This window comes from Myotis myotis, unplaced genomic scaffold (genome assembly GCF_014108235.1).
Source record: "Myotis myotis isolate mMyoMyo1 unplaced genomic scaffold, mMyoMyo1.p scaffold_m19_p_5, whole genome shotgun sequence".
NCBI classification, from domain to species: domain Eukaryota; kingdom Metazoa; phylum Chordata; class Mammalia; order Chiroptera; family Vespertilionidae; genus Myotis; species Myotis myotis.
The window spans coordinates 29,581,704-29,597,155 of NW_023416357.1; the positions used below are offsets into that span (position 1 = coordinate 29,581,704).

General features: G+C 56.1%; 1 protein-coding gene across 4 annotated transcripts in view; it reads left to right on the top strand.

The window, feature by feature from the left end:
* The first annotated feature begins 12,508 nt into the window (after positions 1–12,508).
* Positions 12,509–15,452, top strand: part of SLC9A3 (solute carrier family 9 member A3) — a 46,850-nt gene continuing 43,906 nt past the window's right edge. For 2 of the 4 annotated variants that reach the window (XM_036308463.1, XM_036308464.1), the window contains exon 1: positions 12,509–12,899. In XM_036308463.1, coding sequence (XP_036164356.1) covers positions 12,680–12,899 — 220 coding nt within the window. In that variant the 5' untranslated portion in view covers positions 12,509–12,679. The remainder of the gene's footprint in view (positions 12,900–15,452) is intronic. The other 2 variants (XM_036308465.1, XM_036308466.1) reach the window with 1 other exon arrangement.

A 15,452-nucleotide genomic window follows, 5' to 3' on the forward strand; every position in this document is an offset into this window, starting at 1 on the left:
TACACTCAATAAATACGGTCACTCCTGCTTCTGGAGAGAAGTCCTGATTTATGTCCCCCACAATCACATCTCCTTAACAGCCCAATTGACCTCGGCCCAGCCTGTACTCTCACTGCCAGGCCCAGGGCGGGTGCTGGGGCCGGCCTGCAGTTCTGTCCTGTAAGATCTCGGGAGGGATGAGTGAGGACGGGGCTGCAGGGACAAATCCAGTGTGGAAGAAGTCCTCTCTGGCAGGGAGGGATGGAGGCAAAAGGGGCCCGAAGCAGAAGGGGCCCCTGGGCTCCAGGAGGAGCTGCCTGAGCTGGAGGGCCCAGAGGGGCAGCACCCCAACGCCCCAAGCTGTGGAGAGGCGGCCGAGTGCTCCTCCAGGACCGCCTCTCGGGATGACAGGCTCAGGGTCCCTCTCCCTTCCCTTCTTGAGCGGGATGGACCTTGTCATGGGAGAGTCCCAATCCAGATGGTGTTGGCTACCACCCACAGGGTCCCCATAGAACCCGGGGATGGCACAGTTCACTACACACAGGGCAGGGCAAGGGAGGGAGTGAGGGGCTGCAAGGATGGGCTCTGTGGACAGGCCACCACCAGTCACGTGGCCTGGGGCAAAATCCATGTCTCTCCTTGCCTCAGTTTCCCCACCTACTAAAAGGGAGATGCAGTCCCTGGTTTTGTCCTCCTTCAATCCTGCTTTCACACTGGGGAAACTGAGGCACAGAAAGGCTGAGTGCCCAACCAAGTTCCACAACCCCCTACGAAGCCCCCGTGTCTGGTGAGCTTGGTGTGCAGCGAGCGCCCAGCAGGCCTCAGCGCCCCCACAGGTAACTGGGAGTCCAGGTAAAACATACCATGTGGAGCAGAGGCTGCAGGGCACCTAGCACAGGCCCGTGATGACACCCACGGCAAAAGGGTGGCGGCTCAGACTCACTGCCCTTGAAGACAAAAGCTGGTCGCAGTCACAGTGGCTCTGAGGCCCAGTCCTGGTGTCTTGGCTGGGAGGATGTGTCCTGGAGAGGCCCTGGTCAGGATGCTATGAGAATCGAGGTACAGAAACCATGTGTGGGGCTCCATGGGGTCTCAGGGCCCCAAGGGGGTAGAGCAGGGCGGGACAGGAGGCAAATGGGAGTGTCTGTGCGCACAACACCCGCTGGGCCCCTCTGACCACGTGGTCTGTGCAGCATCTCCTCCTGCCTGCGCCCTAGTGCAGAATAGTCTGGCGGGAACTGCACTACGAGGACAAGGGCAGATCCACAGAGCCGCCCTCAGGACCTGGCTGAGGCCCATCCTTGGCCTCCTCATGCTCTGGAATCATGCACCCAGAGGGCAGGTTCCTGCCAGGCCAAGGCTGGGTAGTCTGGGCACCAACTCAGGACCTCCCTCCCCTCTGCTCTGCCCCTGACCTCCAACCCTTCACGAAGGAGGCAGAGGGCCAAACTGACCCCACCTCTCGTGGCCCCTTGGCCCATAGTAATGTGCCGGGGGCTTCAGGGACCAGGAGGCCTTTCTTGGGTCCTCTTCCTCCAGTGAGGACAGGCTCCTCCGGAGTCTTTGCTTCTGTTTCGGTGATGTCACTCATGGAAGTCTGAACGCACAGGTGCTCGGGCAAGTCTGGGTCAACAGGGTGGCCCCCTGGATGGGTGTGTTACACAAATCAGCAGGACTGGGTTACAGAGACCAGGCCAGCAGGATCCTCCCCCACCCCCACCCCCTCTCTGACCCCCTGCAGCACCCAGACAGACGGCCTCCCTCTCACGGGCTCCCTCTCACGGCCATCTCAGGCCTGCCCAGGGCCAGGAGCTTCTAAAGGGCCCAAGCACCTGGGAGGTTCCAGGGAAAGCAGGGAAGGAACTGGGTGGGACAGCGGTGTGCCTGGGCTGGGGTCTTCCTCCTGCCAGGACACCCATGAGTCAGTCCCCTGCTGGGCCAGGCCCACCTACAGGGCTGTACAGGACTGGGTGAGGGTCCCAGGGGACAGCACAGGCCCAGTGCTTTCTCGCGTATTCTCCCTGAGCAAGAGTGAGTCCCTCCGCTCTAAAAGCACCAGCAGAAGAGTCAGGCCAGAGAGTAAAGGCAGGCGCAGTCAGCCCCCATCCTAACCATCCTCAGAGTCACTGTGAGCAGGTGCCCAGAGGCCTTTTGTCCTCTCTGTGGTCCTCCCGACGAAGGCAGTCAGCTTTCCCAGCAGCGTGGAGAGAAGAGGCTGTGTGGGGCCAGGGGGGAGCCAGCCCGTGCAGGGACCTTGACTCTGTGCCCGGGACGCAGAGTCTCCACCCCCTCCCCCCCGCCCCCCCGCCACCTACCCCCCAGAAGTCGTTCTGTGCCGGTCAGGTCTTGCATGAGCGACATTCCCATCTGAAAGGCTAATTTGTGCAAATGAGTGTTTTGCTCACCTCTACTTAGGAATTCCCGTCCCCACCACGCAAACTGCAGGCATTCCTCTCTCTGAAAACTTTCCACTGTCAGGTGAGCCCTGCTGGTCCCACTGGAGGGACCACATGCTTGTTGTCTGGGGAGCCATGTTTCTGCTTCCACTTCTAGCACTGTCTCTGGGTTTAGGCAACACTTCAGAAGGTGAGAGCCTTTGACTCAGAGGTCTAGACAGAGCTGTCCTGACCACAGAGCTCAGCAAAGCAAGGGAAGAGGGGGCAACACGTTCTCAATCAGTGGTTTGGGGCCTCAGACGCTGATCACTGATTCTGCCTGAGTCCCACCAGAGCACCCGTGGGGGCCTGACTCCGCTGGTGAGGATCCCCACAAACAAGACCCAAAGTGGGGGCACATGGCATTCATGGCATGCTTCCTAAAGGGGAGGATCCCTCTGGTGACAGTGACAGGCCCCCCAGAGACACTGTGGCAAACCAGTCGCCCCACCCGCTCACTTGCTGAGGTTGGTGAGGCTCTCTGGGCCACGCTAGTGGGTGATCGGGTTCTGATTTTGCCAGTGTGGCTCCCGGCAATCCACGGCGGAATCAAAACGGATGGAGGTGAAAATGAAAGTTGAAATGGGTCCCGGGACATGTGGCAGCCCGACCTGCTCCTTTGCACACAGCTCCCACTTGAGCCATGGCAGAGGCAGTTGGGGTACAGTCCTGCTCCGCACCAGCCTACCTCCTTGACCAAAGAGCCCACCTCTCCCAGGTCCTCCAGCGGCCCAACGTGGGGATCTGGAGGAACGGGCTGTGACCCTTCCCTGCTGCAGGAACAAATGTCCCACCATGGCCTTCCCATCTCTGTGCAATCTCCTCAACACTTACTAAAGGGCGCAGGCACCTCTAGTAAGGGGAGGATTGAACCCAGCGCTTACTTCGAGGCCTCCAATTCTCTGGAAATCCAGAGGCTGCCCACCAGACTTTGGCCTTTGCTTCCACTTAATATAAATAAAAGGACAAATGCATAAAGAAGTTAATAGCCCATTTTCATAACATGTAGGTAGGAGTTCTAAAGTTATTCCCATCAACAAAACTGCCATTTCTTGCAGACATTCCTCTGGATTCTTTTCAGAAGAAATGCTCTCAGGAGTGAATATGTAAACAAAACTTTATCCACTTCTGTGAACAGGGACCACAGCTGTGTCTCCCCGTCACCTGGGAGGCCCAGGGAGCAGGGCACAGGCTGGCATTCCTGGGTCATTCCCGCTTTCAAGACAGGGCCCCGCCATGGTGCACAGCACGGGTGTAGACAAGGCCTCTGGGCCCAGCTCAGAGTCCCGTTCACATCCGTGTACCACAGTGAGTGGCCACTTGGGGTAACTGAGCCTGATTAATATAAACAAGATCTCCCCCAAGGCAGGTGGGAGTCTGGGCCCCAGGTCTCCTGAGCTTCTGTCTCCCATATCAGGTTCTGGTAAGAAATGCCTGGTGGCTTCCAGGCACATCCAGCTCCAATGAAAATGAGGAAAGTAGAGGAGTGGGGAGTATCGGAGCTCTCCTGGAGGAGGGGGAAGTTTCCCCAATCTGGGGGGTGAGTTTGGATCAAGGGAACAATCACCTGATTAACCGATTCCTTCCTTCTTCTATAATTCCATGGTGACAGGCAGGAATTCCACCAGCAGATGGAAGTGAGGCCCACCACATGCCTGCTCTGAGTGCAGGGCAGCGTTCTGAATGATAATTCATTCCTAGTGGGCACAGCCTAGTGGTCCAGACTCTCAGACTACCAAGTGGGGTAGGAACAAGTGAGGGCTGCTCCTTGCAGTGGCAGGTGGGCCAGCACCGGGCCACCCCCTCCTGAGTATCTGCTCCCAGCGGCTTCACAAGACACCAGATGGTCCCAGGCGTCTAAGTATCGAGTGGGCTCCAGAGTCCTCAGCCAGCAAGAAGCTTCGGGTCAGCTGAGAGGGCTGCTCTGCTGTCTTTGCAGGTGAACGAATCCTCCCAAAGGGTGGGCCTTGCAGGACAGGGGAGGGGGGCAAAGGCAAGACTCCTGGAAAATGGGAAAATCCACAGCTGAGCCAGATCGAAAAGCTCTGTCCAGCAAACCCGAATGTGTCCAGCTATGAACACACTCTGGAGCCCCGGGAGGGGGGTCGGGGGGGTAGTGGGGGGGGAGAGGCGGCCTTTGGGCCTGGGAAGAAGCCGAGGAAGAGACCTGGATGACCACTCAAGTATGAGAGGCCTCGGGGACACCAACGGAAGCTGAATTCTGTATGAGCAGTGACTGGGAACGCAGCTGTGCAAAGCAGTGGGCAGGCCCGACCTGGGGGACGTGGGTGAGGTCCCAGTTGTGGCGCTGCTTCCTGGATCTCTCCTCCTCCGCGTCTCCAGGCTCAGGACTCTCTGGGCTGTCCTCCGCCTTTTTCGATGCATGGGAAGCGAGGTTCCACTTCCCATGCATTGACTGAAGGCTTGTCTGTGCTACACACAGAACCTGGCAACCCAAGCCAAGCTAGCTGAAGAGACGTGACTATAACAAGAGAGCTTGGGGAAATTAACCAGGCCCGACGGAAGAAGGAAGCATTCGAAGACAGACATGCAGAGCAAATCCACTTTGCTCTGAGCTGAGTCCGAATTAGTGATAGACCAGATGGAGCCGAGTCTGATGAAATAATGACACAAAGCAGCTGAGCTTCACTGAGTGCTGGAACTAACGAAGCTGAATCCGATGGAGTGATGGACCGAAAGGGGCGGAGCATGAGTGAGTGACGCAGCAGGCAGAACCCAGTCCAAGTGAGTGGCGGATCAAATGGAGCTGAGTCTGAGTGAGTGACGGACAAGACGGAGCTGAGACTGAGTGAGTGACGGACAAGACGGAGCATGAGTGAGTGACGGACAAGACGGAGCTGAGTCTGAGTGAGTGACGGACAAGACGGAGCTGAGTCTGAGTGAGTGACGGATCAAATGGAGCTGAGTCTGAGTGAGTGACGGACAAGACGGAGCTGAGACTGAGTGAGTGACGGACAAGACGGAGCTGAGACCGAGTGAGTGACGGACAAGACGGAGCTGAGTCTGAGTGAGTGACGGACAAGACGGAGCTGAGACTGAGTGAGTGACGGACAAGACGGAGCTGAGTCTGAGTGAGTGACGGATCAAATGGAGCTGAGTCTGAGTGAGTGACGGACAGGCGGAGCTGAGACTGAGTGAGTGACGGACAAGACGGAGCTGAGACTGAGTGAGTGACGGACAAGACGGAGCTGAGACTGAGTGAGTGACGGACAAGACGGAGCTGAGTCTGAGTGATGGACAAGACGGAGCTGAGACTGAGTGAGTGACGGACAAGACGGAGCTGAGTCTGAGTGAGTGACGGACAAGACGGAGCTGAGACTGAGTGAGTGACGGACAAGACGGAGCTGAGACTGAGTGACGGACAAGACGGAGCTGAGACTGAGTGAGTGACGGACAGGCGGAGCTGAGTCTCTGGCCGAGAAGTGTTAGTGATAAATGTCTGCCGCTCATGTAAAGAGCAAGAGGTTAATAGCAAGATCCAGATCTTAAATATACAGATCAGCCATTTCTGTGATATTAATTAAGAATAGATGCACATAGATAAATCTTGTCAGGCTTGATGAGAAAACAAAAAATGCACTTTAAATATAAGAACACCGGTAGGTTGCAAGCAGAAGAATGGGAAATGAGACACCAAAAGAAAGAAAACAGTGTGGATACAAGAATGTCACAGTACGCTTCAGGCAAACAGTATTAGGAAGAAATAGAGGGACATTCCATGATGATAACGAGCCATTTCAATCTGAAAACATAGCAATCCTATCTCTTAGCTTAAATTATAGAAAGCAGAAGCCAATATAACTAAAATGACAACAGACAAAGCCACCATTATTAAGTTATGAGTTTTTTAAATATATTTTTATTGATTTCAGAGAGGAAGGGAGAGGGAGAAATATAGAAACATCAATGATGTTAGAGAATCATTGATTGGCGGCCTCCTGCACGCCCCACACTGGAGATCAAGTCTACAATCCGGGCATTGAGCCCACAATCCGGGCATATGGCCTGACTGGGAATCGAACCATGACCTCCTGGTTCATAGGTTGACGCTCAATCACTGAGCCACGCCAGCTGGGCCTAAAGATGAAATGTCTGATGAAAAATTTTCCCAAAATTCCTTGAAAATACAATTTACCAAAATGAACACAAAAAGAAACAGAAAGTGTGACTAGTCTTATATTTATTAAATAAATTCAACCCGTACTTTAAAACTTTTCCACCTAGAAAACTGCAGAGCCAGCTGGAGGAGTGGAGAGACTCCTTCCACAAACAGCTTGTATATTTCTTGTTAGATTTCCGCCCCCCTCACACCCTCAGGTGTGTTTCATAGTTTTTGATGCTATGTAAATAGTATTGTCAAATTAACTTTTATTTTCTAAAACATCTGTTGCAATGTATAGAAATTGATTTTGTAGCCAGCAACCTTGCTGCGCTAACTCTCGTTAATTTTGTTAATTCCTAAGTCCTTTTGGGCATTACATAGAGGCAATATCTCACATGCTAAGAACAACGTTGTTCCTTCTTTTCCCAGTTCTTCTCTCAGTTTTTCCTTCTGCTCTTGTGTGGAGAACAGCAGTGAGGGAGGCATCTGACAACTCCTTACCTCCAGGAGACAGGTCCCAGTTTCATCGGTCTATTCTCACTGCGGGGTGTGTAGGTCCTATTTCCCAGGTTAAGGAAACTTGCTTCTGTTCTAAGTTTGCTTAGAGTTTCCTCTTAGCAAATGTTTTGTCATGAGTGGATTTATAATTTTCCCAAAGGCTCTTTCTGCTTCTGTTGATTCATCACTGAGCTTTCTCCTCTAATCTGTCGAGGTGATGACTCACAAGCAGCTCTTCTCATATTAAGCCAGCTCTTCAGCCTGGTACCTTCCCTGCACTTTGCAGGATTTAGCTGGTCCCTGTGTCAAGATGCTTCAGTTGTTGTTGGTGACTGGGCTGGTTTCTGAGCCGGTTGGCAAGGCTGGGGTCGGGGGTAGAGGGACACGGTTGGTCACCGGCCCTGGGGCTTTTGCTGGGCCTCAGTGAGGAGCTGGGTTTCGGGGTCCTCGCTGACCATGGGTGGGGGTGTGGAACACTGTGCAGGGGGATCGCAGGGTGTTTCTGGGGAAGGGATCCCAGCCAGGGAATGCCAGGGGTATGGGGTCTTGCCTCCAGAAAGGAGGGGGATGTCAAGATTCCTGGGAGGAGGGGGCATGGCCCAGAGACCAGGGCTTAAACAAGGGGTGTAGTGAGATTGGCAGGACTTCACAAGGGACAGGAGGTGGGAGCAGGGAGTGATCAAAGTGGTTGGGGGAGGTGCTTCCACAGAACTCAGAGAAGCCAGACAGTCCCTATTGCTGAGGGTCCCTTGAGTCCCCAAGGGTGGAGGGGGTGCCAAGCCTGGGGTGCAGGGATCAAGGCAGGTCCACGATCCTCGGGACCTCAACCCCGCCCCAGGCTCACCCATGTGCTGCCAAGCCACAGACCAGCAGGGCTGGGGAGGACATGGAAGTGACTGCGATTCCAGGTCCAAGGCCTCCGCCTGGCAACCCCAGGGCCTGCGGACACTGTGACCAAGGTGGCAACACTGGAGCTATTGCTTAGCCTGAGACCCTCTGCCCCGAATGCCCCTCACCTGCACACTGGTCTGTGGCCATGGCCTAGAAAGGCTCCAGACTCACCTGAGGCCCCAGGGCCGCCACAGGCCGACCACAGAAGAAGCCCTGCTCACAATTTGTTTTGAAAAAAAAAAGCATCTGTATTACTGCAATCAAATAAGGCAGGACACCTGTCATGCTGGTCTGCTCCTAGGGGGCCTGGAGCCTAGGTAGGACGAGGCACAGCGGGCACTCAGCCAGCCCACTGGCTAGGAGTGTACTAGCTCCGGGCTCTTCCCCTCCTTAAGAGCTAGTGTGTGGACACTTTGGGTTTAAAAATGAGCTTTGGGGATGGGTGGTGAATGCCTGTGTGTATGGCAGTGGTTCTCAACCTTGGCTGCACATTAGAATCACCTGGGAATCTTTTTAAAATCCTGATTTCTGGGCCTCATCCTCCTGAAATTCTGTTTCTTTGTTACTAATGTTGTGGCCCCACCCCATAACAAAGAAACAGAATTTCCCAGAGGACGAGGCCCAGAAATCAGGATTTTAAAAAGATTCCCAGGTGATTCTAATGTGCAGCCAAGGTTGAGAACCACTGGTGTATGGACTTAAACATCTTAAAGTTACATTAAACTTAACTTTCATCTCTTGTGTATTGTCAGCAAAAGCCTAGATGTGGACTAGATGGACTAGATGTAATGTTTTTCACTTTCATTTCTTAATTTTGAAGTTCAGATGCTCATGGCAGATGAGGTAGATTGCAGTTCTTTCGGACTGGTTATTTGCATCGTTGTAACATTTCTGAGTTAGCCATGTGGTCATGGGGTCTCACAGTGCTAGGGACTAAATGTTTGTTTGCCCCCCCCCCCCCGCCCCATAGTTATGTTGAAGCCACCCAAGCACCCACTGTGGCTGTATTTGGCAACAGGGAGGTAATTAAGGGTAAGTGAGGTTCATAAGGTTGGGGCCTTAATCCAATAGGGTCTGTGCCCTTTCAAGAAGCACAAGAGACATCCCTCTCCCTCTCTCTCCTCATGTCTGCACCCCAGGAAAGGCCACATGAGGACACAGAGACTCTGCCTGGTGACAACCTGGTCGGAAACTTGATCCCAAACTAAGACAATATATGTACAAGCAAACCCACAGGTGATCCTCACCACTGGGGAGGGTGGGGGAGGGCAGCTCTGCAATGCTGCTCACCTTCCTGATGGCGGTGCTGAGAGGGTAGTTATCAGATCATCACACACCTGCCTGGCCCTGAGGATACCTCCCAACACACACACACACACACACACACCCAGGCCTCGGGCTACTTTTGGCCAGATGGCCATTTGGATTGTGCACAGCACAACTCTGGGGACGCCGTTCATAATGGTAGCCCTGGAGTGGTGGGGTGCTGTAGCACTGCTTAAAACCACAGCCCACCCACCATGTGGCCCCAGTCCTTGTTGGGGGATCACTGTGGAGAAGTGGGCCAGTGGGTGGGTGGTATATCTGGAGGAATGGAGCAGTACACACTCCCCACCCCCCTAAACTGACTTCTGCTTGTAAGGGAGGCTGATACTCTCATCACTGTACCATGCCCTGGAGCCTTCCAGCAACCTGAAGCGCAAATGCATTCATCCTATACTTGCCCATAGATCCTGCAAACAGCCTGCTTCTCACCAGAGCTTGCACCACACTCCCACCATGCCATTGCGGGGCCTTGCTTCCTTTCAACTCTCCCATGTCCTCGGACAGCCTGTGGCCACCTCTGCGGCACACTGTCCGATGGCCAACAACCAGCCTCAGCCTTCACTTTGAATCCTCAAGTCTGCACACTAACGCTCTGCTCCTCTGCCCTTTGAACTGCCTCCTGGGTCTCAGCAGCAGCTGCTCCCAGGGGAAATGCCCTGAGCTCTTAGGACAGGCTCTGGTTAAAACCCCCAAGGGTGGCATGACCGGAGGGTCACTGGGCATCATAGTACATGCCGTTCTGGTGGGCATTTGGCCTTTCTGCGGAATGCAAGGGCACCATCTTCAAAGAGGATGGTTTTGTAAAGGCTTTATTTACTCAGGAACCATGAGGGTAAATAAGGAGGGTGTCCAGGTTGCAGGTAATCTGATCATGTCCAACTGGCTCTACCTCTGGGGCAGGAGGCCAAGAATAGAGCAGGGGACAGAGCAGCATGAATAGGCTTGAGCTGGGAGCAACCACCATGCACCAAGCACGGCCACCCTGGCAGGTCCCAGGCACATACTCCCACAGACCCTGTGCTCAGCTCAGTCCAGCCTCCACCCCATGGTCACTACATCCCTTGAGGCTGGCCTCCCTCCCCCACCTGAATCCCTGGGCTACCACAGAGGCCCTTACAGCTGGCAAGTCCCCCCAGGGCCCCCAGTGAAGACTGATGCCCTCCGCAGCATCCTCCAAGTGGTCGCCCAGCTTCACTTGCCATTTCGCACCCAGCCACCCAGACAAGTGAGCATGATTTGAATCAATTCTCTCTCCACTACATGACTGATAGCCACCTCTCATAAGAAACTAGGGAGAAAATCCAAGGAATAAAGGCATCCAGCTTAGCACTGCCCTCCCCACCTCCTGAGACTCCAACATATCCTATATAATAAAGAGGTAATTGCAAATTGACCCTCACACCCTCACAAGATGGCTGCCTACAACCAGGCCTGCAGGGGGGGTTAGTGAGGGACCACAAACGATTGAATAAGCAGTTTGCATGGGGCGACCAGGCTGGCGGGTGGGGGGGGGGGCAGTTGGGGGCGACCAGGCCGGCCGGGGGGGGGGGCAGAAAGAGGCAACCAGGCCAGCGGGGGTGAGGGGATGGGGGGTGGGGAGGCAGTTAGGGGTGACCAGGCAGGCAGGCAGGTGAGCGATTAGGAGCCAGCAGTCCAGGATTGTGAGAGGGATGTCCGACTGCCGGTTTAGGCCCAAGGTTGGGCCTAAATCGGCAGTCGGACATCCCCCAAGGGGTCTCAGATTGGAGAGGGTACAGGCTGGGCTGAGGGGACCCCCCCTCCCATGCATGAATTTTGTGCACCGGGCCTCTAGTTCTCAGATATTAGAAGATATGTGTCCACCTGCATCCATCTAACCAATGTCTCCCAAGTGCTCCTGTGTGCCAGGCACTGTTTCAGGCACTGGGGATGCAGCTGTGAGTCTGCTGGGCTTTGTGCAGCCCCTCACTCAGGGAACAGATGTTCCCATGGAGAGGGCAGACAGGCAACAGACAAACAGAGCAGACAGCATGTCAAAGCCTGGAAGGCATGGAGGAACACGAGTAGGGGAGGGGGGGGGGGGCGGGGGGACTGAGAGATCAGCGGATGCAACAAAGAGGTGACTTGGAGCAAAGGCCTTATGGAGCCAAGGGAGCCTGGAAGTAGAGGTCCCAGAAAGCGGGTGCATCTGGCAGAGGGAGGCTCAGAGGTCAGGGAGAGGCCCGAGTCTTGAGAATTCCTCTGAGTTGGAGGGTCCAGTAGGAGGGCCAGACCTGGCAGATGAAGGGGGCGCCTTTGCCGCAGTGGGTGGCCGCCAGAGGTGATGAGCAGTAGCTGGTTTGTATTTGCAAGTAGAGCAGAAAACCTGTCCCGGAAACAGCGGGAGCTGGAGGAGAAGTCAGGTGTGCTTCCTAGGTTTGGGGCTGAACAGAGACAGGGCTGCCCCTGCTGAGGCTGCAGGGTGGGTTTAGGGAGGAAATGTGAGGTGCATTTGCATCGTGGAGTCTGAGATATCCAGGTGAGCCATCTGCAGATGCAGTGCAGTCTGAAGGGACTTGAGGGCAGAGTCCCCCCCTGCAACCACCATGTCAATTCCAAGCCCACCCTGTGGTAAAAGGGGCATTTTAGGTGCAATACTAGAAGTCTGAGCAGTGCCCTCGGGCTCTGAGGTGGGAGAAGGGGTAGCGAGGTAAGGTCCCTCACAGAAGGTACAGGGGCCATGTTTGGAGAAGGGCAGCGACTTGGATTCTGCATCACCCTGGTTTCTGACAAGTTGTTAGATCCTGTGACGAAATGCTATGGAAGACAGTACGAGGCTGGCAGCCTGGCCCCCTTTCTGGATCCTTGTGACTGGGGGGGGGGGGGGGGGGGTCTGCACAGCCCCAGGTACTGCGTTTGTGGAGAAGGAGGAGCTTGGGGCCAATGTTCCCATGGACGGCCCCTGGCAACTCCGGGAGCTGAGCGAATGCCACCGTGGGGCGCCTGAGGCACCAAGCGCCCACCACTTGACAGCCAAGCCCTGAAGGATCCCAAGCCCTCGGCGCTGCGCTCCGTCCTCCATCGCCCTGCGACCGCATAGACCTCCCGGCTTGCGCCCTGCAGCCCAGGGCTCCAGGAGAGGGCGGGAGTGGGTTGCGGACGTGGGAAGGTGAGGCCAAGGGGCCGATCAGGCCGGGGGTGGGCGTGCCGAGAACGCGCGACGGTGTCTGCGCTCGCGTGTGCGCAACGGGGGCGGGGCCCCGCCCCAGGGCGGGAGGGGGCCGCTGGATTAAAGGCCACCCGGGCGGGCGGGGACCAGGACAGCAGCCCGCACCCAGAGCACTCTCCTGCGCTCCCCAACGCGCTTCCAGCCGGCTGGCGCGTCCAGCGGCCCCCGCGCAGCGTGTCCTGCAGAGCGCAGCCGGACTTACACGACATGAGCGTCCGGACTGGACACTGAGCGGTGGGGATGATGTCGCAGCGCGGGGCACTAGGGCCCGGTTGGGGGCTTCTGCTGGCGCTGCTGCTGGCGCTGGGCGAGCTGCCGCCGGTGGGGGCCGTCGAGGAGGAGCCTGACAAGGAGCACGAAGAAAGCCAGGGCTTCCAGGTGGTCACATTAAAATGGCACCACGTCCAGGAACCGTATATCATCGCGCTCTGGATCCTCGTGGCCAGCGTGGCCAAGATCGGTAAGCGACCCCGGACTCGAAGGGCCTCCGGGTTCTGGCCCCGCCGCGACTTTTCCCTCCACCGACCCCGCCTGCGCTCCAGCTGGCAGAATTAGGCGCCCACCTTCCTCCGGGTATGTGCCGGCTCCGCGGTCTTCCCTGTGGAAGGGGCGCGTTCAGTGTCAGTTGCCCCGCGGTCTGGTCCGAGAGCACCGCGCTCAGCCCCGGGGAGCCAGCCCTTGAATCAGGCAGGGGCCGCGAGCCTGGCCGGGCCCGGAGCGGCCGTGCCGGTCCCCGCGAGTCACCCGATCTTGCCGGTGGGGAAGCCCGCTCACCCCGTATACCGGGTCCTGTGTTTGGGCTCCAGTCTGCCCATCCAGGACTGCGGTACAGCGCGTTTCCACGCTCTGGCGCTCCTGCGCCGGGTTTTCTGTCTGTCGGGCTTGCGGGGGGCTTTTTAGCGCCCTGAAAAAGGGAATGCCCTTGTTGACAAGCACCGAAGTGATACTTTGTTCCCAGAGCAGAAGGGAAACGGTGCCGCTCATAATTAAGCCCAGTAAATTCCTACCGATAGGAGCGAGTTTCCCATTGAGAGCGTTTCTCTTTTTAAAACCCCTTCCTGTCAGATTTGTCTTCTCCTAACTTGCTCCAATGAGCCAGCAAAGTGGGATTGCCATAACTCGGCAGCAAGGTGATGGGAAGGTCATCTTTCCTAAGGGCTTCGGAGGACTGAAGTTTCTAAGTGCCGGTCAACACCAGAGAGGGTCTTAGCTGAGATATTGGAGGTAATGGCATTTGTAACTTACTAGGGGGAGCCTGAAGGAGGGCCCACTGAGCGCAAGGTCTGAAGACACCCCCCATCCTTGCCCCCCAAGGAACTGTAGGTGGCAGGAACAGATAACTAATGGTTTTGAAATGGGGAAGGGCAAGGCAAGAAGAAGAGGAGCCCTCCTGGGGCCTTGGAGGGCAACTGACATCCTCAGCATGCTGGGAAAGAGGTTTGGGGCAAGACCTTAGAGGGCTTTGGACCTGGGGTTCGGGGTACCTGGCAGAGGCAGGCTGCAGCTTGTTTTCTTCACTTCCTGCTTATGCCAATGGCCTCCCTTGAAGTCCCTCTCTTTTCTGCTTTGTCTTTCTTAGGAGCTCCCTCTGCCTTCTCCCTCCTTTTTCCTGGCATCTGTGTAGCCCCTTGGCCCCACCTGCCTGGTCACTTTGCTTACTTTGTCCCCCACTGGAAAGCCCTGTGGTCTCATAAGCTGTGTCTCTGCCAGACACCTCTGCCAGGGGCAGACCACTAACACTAGCCAATGTCCAATGTGACATTCACTGGGCAAGTCCAACCTCAACGTTTGGGTGTACCCTGCCCTGACGCTCACACTGCTCACCTAATAACTGACCTATTTCTGGGGCACAGTTTGGGGGGGGGGGGGAGTGGCGTCTCTTCCTCTGCCACCCTCTTTACTCTATGAAACCACCATAAGGATGATGACATGTGCAGGGTGGGCCCAAGACACTCTGGGCGGTGCAGCTCCTCTGTTGTGTAATCAAGCATGCATTTTCTGTCTAGTCTTGGTGTTGGCACAGGTGTGGAGCCTGGCATATGAGAGTCCGGTGCCAGCCATCAGGGCACCAGCTGTTCAGCCTTGAGTGGGTGTGGGGACCCTGAGAAGGCGGCACTGACCCAAGTATTTGCCTGGCCCAGATTTTGTTACTCACCCAGGAAGAGCCATGGCCTGCAGGTCTCTGAGCACTCGAACTGTCCAAAGAGGGCCTTCTCCGGGTGGGGGCCGCCCACTCCAGCAGCTCCAGCGCCGTCTCATGGGCAGGGCAGAATGTGTTTCCCTCCTGGCACTCACCATTTAAAAAGTCTCACCTCAACAGCACCACGCCCTACATGTTTTAATCCTGGGAAGCTGGAGGTAGGGGCTCAGGACAACATAAAGAGGATCCCAGGGAGAAGATCCTGTGTCAGGCCTTGCCCCGCCCCTGCCTGCATAGTTCTTCTGCATTTGGAGGCTCCCACTATGATGGCACTGGGGCCTGGCCTGTGACTAGGCAGCACTACACACACTCAGTTTCCCCATCTTTACAAGGAAGCTGGGACTGTACCCATGCCCAGCCCTCTCCCAGCCTTGCTCCCTCCCTGTCCTTCCTTGTGGCCTCTCCCCAGTAATCCTATCCCTGGAATCCCCTGCACTGACCCTGCCCATTTCCCCAAGGTCATCTTTGTGACCCCACCTCTCTTCCCTGCCCTCTGAAGTCCCCCACTCCTTACTGCCTTGTCCTGCCCCCATCTTCTGAGGCTGCTCCTTCTTTGTCCACCTTGGGGCCCTGCCCCTGGGTCTGGACCTAAGCTGTCCTCCCCGACCCCCCCCCCCCCCCCGCCCCACTCTCCCTTCAGTGCCCCACGCCCAGCACCTCCAGGTACTGTCTTCCAGGGGCCCCCATCTCCAGCCCAGGTTACCTGAAAGTGTGGCTGGTCATCAGGCATCTCCGCACAGACATCTCCCCACACCTCAGATGAACCCCCACTCTCCCCACTTCTCAGCTCCCCAGGCTCAAAACCAAGGCTTA